Below are 8,788 nucleotides of genomic sequence, written 5' to 3'. Positions count from 1 at the left end.
CCATCTGGCACCACCTGCAAGTTGCGAAAAAAAAAAGGTGTAAAAGTAGCATGACAACAAATGCATGTGACATAACTCGATCAAGGAATCTCAATGATAAACGGTCACACTGAACAATCCACAAGACCGTTTCACCAGCCAATTAAAAACTATCCCCGGAAAAAAGCAGCAGCAACAACAACAACAATATACTCAGTATTATTCATATTGTCGGGTATAAGAAGAATAGTGTATACGTAGACCTTACCCCTACCTTGTGAGGATAGAGATATTGTTTTCGATAGATCTTCGGCTCAAGAAAGTATAAGCACAACATTAATAAAAATATAGACAAGAAGATAAAACACCAAAAAGCCATATAAAAGCAGAATAAAAACAACAAGATAGTAAGGTGATCAACAATGAAAGAAAACAACGGTTAGTCATAAAAACATACTACCAACAGAAAGTGAGACTGCGTGCCAATACTACTGTTATGAAGACTCTAGACTACCTACTCTACTACCCTAATCATCGACCTTCATACATTCCTATCAAGGGTCATGTCCTCGGTCAGCTGAAACTGCGACATGTCTTGCCTAATCACCTCTCCCCACCTTTTCTTTGGCCTACCTCTACCTCTGCGTAGACCCTCCAATGTCAACCTCTCACACCTCCTCACCGGGGCGTTTGTGCTCCTCCTCCTCATATGACCAAACCACCTAAGTCGCGCTTTCCACATCTTGTCCTCAATAGGGGTCACACCCACCTTGTCACGAATAACCTCATTTCTAATTATATCTAATCTGGTGCGCCCGCACATCCATCTCAACGTCCTCATCTCTACTACCTTCATCTTCTGGACATGAGCGATCTTGACTGGCCAACACTCAACCCCATACAACATCGTCGGTCTGACCACCACTCTGTAGAACTTACCTTTAAGTTTCGATGGCACCTTCTTGTCACACAAAACACCGGAAGCGAGTCTTCATTTTATCCATGCTACCCCAATACGATGTGTGACATCTTCATCAATCTCCCCATCCCATGAATAATAGACCCAAGATACTTAAAACTTCCTCTCCTAGGGATGACCTGCGAGTCCAGCCTCACCTCCGTTTCCCCTCCTTGAGTCTCGCCACTAAACTTACACTCCAAGTATTCTATCTTGGTCCTCCTCAACTTGAAACCTTTAGACTCCAGGGTCTGCCTCCATACCGCTAACAGCGCGTTCACACCGCCTCGCGTCTCGTCAATCAATACAATATCATCTGCAAATAGTATGCACCACGGCACCCCTGGAAAAAGCAAAGCATCCTTTTTAAAATTCAACCAAAAGAGGCGGAAAATAAATATTGTAGAAACAACGTTCGACTCTCAATTGGTTCAACGTGAATTGGCATAGTACAAAACCAATTGCTCTCACCATCCCCTCCCAGAGACAAGCCTCAGTTAAAGAGAAGGAAATGTCATACGGTTTAAGTTCTAAGTTGGTTTGTGATGGAGAGCACAACTTGATGGACATACTATAACTGAGCTGCAAGCATTTGCCTCTATCATTTAGCTTGACACTATCCAAAATTCGCCCCCCCTGGAGTGAAATTTCTGCAATTAGTGCATTGCAAAATCGTGAGGTTCTAAAGATAGTATTCAGAGCGTTTGAGGGGATCAGTAGGATGTGGAGTTCAAGAGACTTAAGTTGTTGAAACTAGACTTTCTGTATATTGCACAAATGGAATGCCTTCCCAAGGCCGAGTGTCTGTTGCTGCAAAAATGTAAGCGGCTTGAGGAAATCCCCTCGGGTTTTGGTTACAACACTTCTTTACAATTGCTTTTCTTTTTCCGTTCAACTGTGTTTTTCTTGAGAAATTTATTGAACATGTATAAATTGTTAATTTAGAACCCACTAGCTTAAAAATTTTAAAATTCTGAACCCATAAGTTTTAAATTATGGCTCCGCCTCTGAATACAACTACAGAAGCCATTGGATAGTATTAGGAAAGAGTAAGTTATTCATGCCATTGAAGATTAAGGAAATGGTTTTGCTGGAAGAGGCAAAAAAGTGCAAAGCTGGGTCATAGACCTCCTTTAGGGTTAGGGGTTTCTTAAACAACTTTGCTAATGCCTTGGGCATTTTCGGTCTAATAGTATAACAGAATGTATACATTTTTTTAAAATAGAGGGACAAATCTGGTCCTTTCGAAAATAAAATAACACGTATTGACTAAGCACCACAAGGAGCTGCAGTTAAGAACATGATTATTCTTCCAGCTCCAAACAAAAGCCTTTTAATTTCTGTCAAGTTCAATACCGTCCAGTGAAGACAACAAAGGCTACCCAGATCATGCATAAGTAACTTTCTTACTACATAATGTTCAATATCTGTCTTTGTATGCTGTTCCATAAACGATCAGGTAAGGTATTGTTCGTACAACTGTGTCAATTGGTATGGCAAAATTAACCCCTGATGACATACCCGAGCCTGCATCATGATTGAAAACGAAAAGCAGTTAAGACATTCACTCAGATTTCATCTTTTTCTGATCACTAAGTTTCTGCATATATAAGATATTCATGAGGATCAGAGGGTGTTAAACCCCAACGAGGTAGCAAGAAAAGTAGCAGTTCAGTTTAACACCAAGTAACTGAAATGACTATAAAAGGGCAGCCCGGTGCACTAAGCTCCCGCTATGCGTGGGGTCCAGGGAAGGGCCGGACCACAAGGGTCTATTGTACGCAGCCTTACCTTGCATTTTTTGCAAGAGGCTGTTTCCACGGCTTGAACCCGTGACCTCCTGGTCACATGGTGGTCACATGGCAGCAACTTTACCAGTTACACCAAAGCTCCCCTTAACTGAAATGACTATAAGATGATCAAATATATGTTATAGTTTTACAGATTCACCTGTCCAACTCTAAGTATCAAGAAAGTTTGAACTATAAATTCTTTCAGATAACGCGATTTTGCAGTATTCTGTATATGACAAAAGGTTCTTTAGTAAAATCACAAGATGATGTAACCTCTAGGGTAATCAAGATTCAATAGCAAATATATTAATGATATTCTAGAAATATGTACTAAGTAGGATTCCACATTTAGCTAAGTTATTGAGCTTCAATGTCAATAGTCTCACTCAATATGAAAAGGGACTTGGGAGGTTTTATTCAGGTTTTTCATTAACTAATGTTATTAAAAATAATGAAAGTAATGAATTTCTTACCTCTGCGAGTGAAGGTTGCAGTATTTACACCAATTACATGACCAGATGAATCAATCAGTGGGCCACCTGAATTCCCTGCATAAGTTATTAACTATAGGTCAAAACTAAAGCTTCCCATAGATGCATAACCAGATGAATGATGAGTTTTAGACAAAGAAAAGTAATCTATTTTGACATCTTCAGCGGTTAGAAATTGAACTTCATCCGCTAAATCAAACCAGCATTCTGCCCCGGCCTCATGCTCAAGTAAACCAGATTAACAGCCATTTAAATGGCTCTGCTCTTTTTGCCCTCTAAACAATGTCTTACGTCCTATTCAAACAGTGCAGTGTGCAGAGGTGACTATAGTGCTATTCGCCAAACTTTTCTCGCAACCAGTAAATGTCTTATATAGGAAAAATGGTTACCAGCATTAATAGCAGCATCTGTTTGAATAGCTCCTTTAATGGCGGCTCCATTTGGTGCAGGTATTTCCCTGCCTAATCCACTAACTACCTGTAATATTTGAAACAATCAGACAAACTACAATAATATCCGTTTCCCCCATGATTAAGTTTCTTCTTCTTTTTTCCCTTTCCCTTTGCACGGAGAAACAGGAGCAAATCAGTTTCAAGATTTTGCTTCCCTTTTGGCTAGCCGTAAACTGACATTCTTGAGAGTTGATAGTACATAATATTATGAATTGAACAAAATATTTCCCTTCTTTATATCAGATGACGTAGCATAAAGCAAAAGCAAAGAGCTGACCTTTTATGGAAATGGAAACATTTTGCATCCTCAGAGGAAATCAAGATTATAAGTTCTATGCTGAGTAGGTTTAGCAGAAATGCATGAAAAGTAAATGCTAGAAGGGTTTTCCTCTGGGAATAAAACCATAAAAATGAGTTTCTTTATGGAAATATTTCTGAACTATGAATAAACTGTAGATAAGTATTACCCCAGTTGTCAGAGTGTTTTCAAATCCATAGGGATTTCCAATGGCAAAGCAACTTTGACCTACACGTAAGCCACGGGAGGTACCAACAGAGATTGGTTTTACTTCATCACCTTCAACATCAACCTGCAGTTGAATAACAGAAAAACTAATTAAACCGAGGGAACTCTTCAACCAATCAGCTTGTATAGATATCGAGAGTTGTTTGACAACTTTAATTGGCACTAAATTGTTCATGTTTAGTAAGTAGTAACCATTCTCTTTTTACCATTTCATTTTCACTAGATCTAATCTAAGAGAAGTGTTCTCACTTGTCCCTGTAAAATTGCTTTTTTGCTAAAGGAGACAGATAAGTATTGAGAAGTTAGAGAGGGAGGGGTGTTGGAATTGTAAGACCTTGAATATATTTTTCTGAGCCAGAGGGGAATTGGACTGCCTTACTTATTTAGCGACATGCTTTATATTTTTTCCATCAAACTTTTTGATCATTACTTTAATATTTTCTTCCAAAATCACTAATACAATATATAAACCAAATTAATATCTTAACTTCCATTCCCACTCAAAAAGTGTCATATAATATAGAATGGAAGGATTAGTTAATATCATATTTGTCATAGTTTACTTCAACTAACCAATATATAAAATCTTTTTGATGGAGAAATTCGGAAAATTAGAATCGTCAGTATAAAGTTGACCAGTACAGAGAATAAATTAGTAACAAAATGACAATTGGCAACAACAATAAGTAATAGATTGATTTAACACCTTGAGAACAGCTAGATCAAATGCTGGATCAACACCTACGATCTTCGCTTCCTTAGCTATGCTTTCTCCTTTAGCATTCACTAAAGAAACCTGAATAGAAACCTTTAAAATTAGAATGACTTGAAATGGAGCAGTGCGGTTCAATATCCAGATAGGAACAGAAAACAAAGGGATAAAACACCAGGAATGCAGAAACCTTACAACGCTGCAGTCCACTTTGATCAGTAGCTAATTTACCAACGACATGGTAATTGGTAACCTGCAATAAACTCAAAATAATCATGCCCCATGCTCAGAGAACTGTCTGATTTCAGAATTATAGGTACATTATATTTTGGTTAGTACTGAAACAAATTTACAGCAAACTCCAAAGCAAGATTCGAAGCAGGGTCAGAAATTTAGACGAGAGAAACTGAATTTCAAGTGTGTGAAATTTTTGGTGGACGTAAGAAAGTAAAAACCATTGGAATCTTAAATACAAGTCTGACATCAAGCATTTGACTTTCTTGAGATGAGGCATTTAAATTTCTTGAGATAAGCAGCAAGAGAATTCATCCGACTAACATGGAAAGTTCTAGATATTCGTTCCATATTTGTAATGTTTAAAGTTGAAACATCATACAATGTGACCAAACTTATCCCAAATGAAGCCCGAACCTGTCCCTTCAACTTTTGCATTCTCGTCGTTGGCTAGCACCTTAGTAGAATCATTGGAGCCTTTAGCCAACTCAAGGTTCTTAATGAAAACAACAGAAGGGGATGTTTCCTGCATTTGCATAATTAGTTCTGTTACTACATTTCAAACTGATAATCTGAGGAATTAATAAACATGATAATACAAAGACGATGTTTTGATGCTTTCGTCTTGTTGTTGTTACGAAGATTTTGAACGATTTATTCATGACCTGATCAAGAAACATTTAAATTTCTCTTAGATCTGATTTGTGGCCTTCTTACTGATAGTAACCATATTAGCTTTGTGTAGACCAACTGCAAATGGCTTAGGCGGATCTTACTCTTCAAACTCTCCGTTGACTTAGATGTCCAATACCATTAATTTGTGTTGAAATGCAGCAAGTGTTAACAAGGTTATTGCTTTTCAACTTTGTAGTACGGTTAGCAAAGATGAGAAACCTTAGCTCAGTTAAGCAATTTGACAAGTTTAACAACGGCTGCAATGTAAGTATACAAGTCACAAGACTCACAATTGTCAAGAGTTCAATACCACTAAGACTCAAGTCCAACATTATATTATACTAATAAATATACACGACTCACAAAGTTCAGCCAGTATATAACGAGTTCTTACTTCAAGACATCCAATTTTCAATCTTCACTTTCCATACCGTAACAAATGGTTAACTTTACCTCTAATTATTCTTGAAAGCTGTATAAAAATAGATCTAGTTCAAACAATTTTGGGTAGTTCGAAAATAAAAGAGTACTATATAAATTGAGACAATGGGAGCAGTATTTACTCGATATAGGGATATAAAAGTATTCTTCACTGTTCACATTACACAACTGAATTCTAGTTCAAACGATAAATGTTCTTTTAGTTATATGATCCATATCACATGAGATCTTTATGTAAGACGTACGAAATTGGTAATGTATGATTGAGGAATGAGTTGTTTGTCTCCTTATACAATCTTGAGTAATCCAAACGTCTTGAGCTAGTTTTTTTTTTTCATTTGAGTTAGCCTCAAAGTCCATCTTTGATCATTGTATCAGTGCCAAACCTATCTCAATGTTGGGCACCCATGTTATGTTATCCACACTCCTCTAAACTAGCTTTTGAAGTTGAGCTAAACTCAATGTTCAATTTTTAACAATACTGAATAAAACACAAAAAGCACCAAATTGGCAACACAATTCATCATTGAATTTTCCGTCATGCTTAAGTCTATTACTACTACTCCCTTCTTCTCAATTTATGTGGCGGTGTTTGATTCGGCACAGAATTTAACAAAAAAAAAAAAAAAACTTTTAAAACTTGTAATCTAAAACAAGCCATAAATATTTGTGTGGATATAAAATCTCATTAAGGGTAAAATGAGAAGTTTAAAGTTAAATTAGTTCTAAATAAATAACTAAGAAAAAAATTGTTTGTGGGACAAACTAAAAAGGAAAGCATGATACATAATTCGGACAAAAGGAGTAACATACAAACACAATGAGGAAAATGACATTTACCTCAAAGAGCTGAACAATTCTATCTTCATCTTGCTGAAATTGATCGATTTGGAAAGCAGTGGCAGAGTAGTGATGAGGTGTATATATGAAAGAGGAAATCAGAGAAGAAGAAGTAAATATCAAAGCTTTACGCTTCGTCAAATATTGGGTTTCTGAAGAAACAGCAGAATTCGGGGGAATTTGGGTTTTACAGATGGGAACTAAAGGGAGGATATGCTGTGGAGAAACAACTCCCAAAACCACCATAGCTGCTTCAACAAATAATTACTTTCAGACAGTTTTTGAGTTTAAACGAGATAATGTTTGAGTCTTGACCTTTTAATGGAAAACCGCACTAAGGACCAAATCCATTATTAAAATTTTATCACGGAAAATTATTACTTTCTACCAATTAATATTCTACTGTTCTAAAAAATATAACTTAAATATAACTTAAAGTAACAATATAGAACAAGGAAAAACAAGCTAAGAGATATAGAGAGAAAAACAGGATATATTCTTTTTTCTTCTTCAATTATACATGTTTTGTTATCTATTACAAGGCCTTTATATAGGCATGAAAAGTAAAGAAAAATATATTATTAAACATTTAAGAAGATCGTGGAGGAAGAGTAGACATCCACTATAATTTGATTTTTCTTATAACACTCCCCTTAGATGTCCATAAATAATGTAGCTCGTTAAAACCTTATTAGGAAAAAACCCTATGGGAAAAAATCTCAATGAAGGAAAAAGAGTACACATGTTTAGAAATACGCCTTTTGGTTGCCTCGTTAAAAACCTTGCAAGGAAAATCCGGTGGACAAAATTTTGTAAGGGTTAAAGAGTACAACACGTATTAACTCCCCTTGATGAGATCATCAATTCACATCCTTGAGCCTTCGCATCCCAATCTTGTACACTAGTTTCTTGAAGGTTGACGTCGGTAGAGATTTGATGAACAAATCATCCATATTATCACTTGAACGGATCAATCATATTATCACTTGAACGGATCTGTTGCACATTGATATCATCGTTCTTTTGAAGATCATGCGTGAAAAATAACTTTGGTGAAATGTGTTTTGTCTTATCCCCTTTTATGAATCCTCCCTTCAATTGGGCTATGCATGCTGCATTGTCTTCATACAAAATTATAGGTAGTTTGTCACACTTCAAACCACATTTGTCTCGAATAAGGTGTATTATAGACCTCAACCATATACATTCTCGATTTGCTTCATGAATATCAATTATCTCAGCATGATTAGATGAAGTAGCCACGATTGATTGCTTAGTCGATCGCCAAGATATAGCAGTGCCTCCATATGTAAACACATAGTCTGTTTGAGATCGAGCCTTGTGTGAGTCAGATAAATACTCACCATCGGCATAACCAACAAGATCGGGACTGCAATCATTGCAATAAAATAATCCCATATCGGTAGTCCCTTTTAGATACCGCAATATATGTTTGATTATATTCCAATGTCTCCTTGTAGGAGCAAAGCTATATCTTGTCAAGACATTAACTAAAAAAGTTATGCCAGGCCTTGTAATGTTAGAAAGATACGTTAGTGCACCAATTGCACTAAGATATGGTACTTCGGGACCAAGAAGCTCTTCATTATTTTCATGCAGCCGGAATTGATCTTTATTTATATCGAGTGATCTCACAACCATCAGGGTACTCAATGGATGTGCTTTA

At 36.6% G+C, this 8,788-nt stretch overlaps 1 protein-coding gene across 1 annotated transcript; it reads right to left on the bottom strand.

Moving 5' to 3' along the window:
* Positions 1–2,127: 2,127 nt before the first annotated feature.
* LOC142169430 (protease Do-like 5, chloroplastic) lies at positions 2,128–7,410 on the bottom strand. The gene is made up of 8 exons (XM_075230686.1): positions 7,102–7,410; positions 5,528–5,671; positions 5,102–5,164; positions 4,906–4,995; positions 4,141–4,263; positions 3,611–3,698; positions 3,204–3,278; positions 2,128–2,464 (listed from the first exon to the last, which is right to left on the bottom strand). The coding sequence occupies exons 1-8, from the start codon at positions 7,345–7,347 to the stop codon at positions 2,358–2,360; spliced, it is 936 nt and encodes a 311-aa protein (XP_075086787.1). The 5' UTR covers positions 7,348–7,410; the 3' UTR covers positions 2,128–2,357.
* Between the last annotated feature and the right edge of the window lie 1,378 nt (positions 7,411–8,788).

This window comes from Nicotiana tabacum, chromosome 15 (genome assembly GCF_000715075.1).
Source record: "Nicotiana tabacum cultivar K326 chromosome 15, ASM71507v2, whole genome shotgun sequence".
NCBI classification, from domain to species: Eukaryota; Viridiplantae; Streptophyta; class Magnoliopsida; order Solanales; family Solanaceae; genus Nicotiana; species Nicotiana tabacum.
The sequence above is the reverse complement of the archived record's forward strand: the minus strand, read 5'-3'. Positions and strand labels throughout refer to the sequence as shown.

Excerpts from the sequence above, each read along its gene's own strand:
- LOC142169430 (XM_075230686.1), bottom strand. The coding sequence starts at position 7,347 with ATGGTGGTTTTGGGAGTTGTTTCTCCACAGCATATCCTCCCTTTAGTT. Across the intron at positions 4,996-5,101 it reads GTGGACTGCAGCGTTGTAAG|GTTTCTTTAGTGAATGCTAA; the intron begins GTTTCTGCATTC and ends GTTTCTATTCAG. Across the intron at positions 2,465-3,203 it reads TGCAACCTTCACTCGCAGAG|GCTCGGGTATGTCATCAGGG; the intron begins GTAAGAAATTCA and ends ATCATGATGCAG.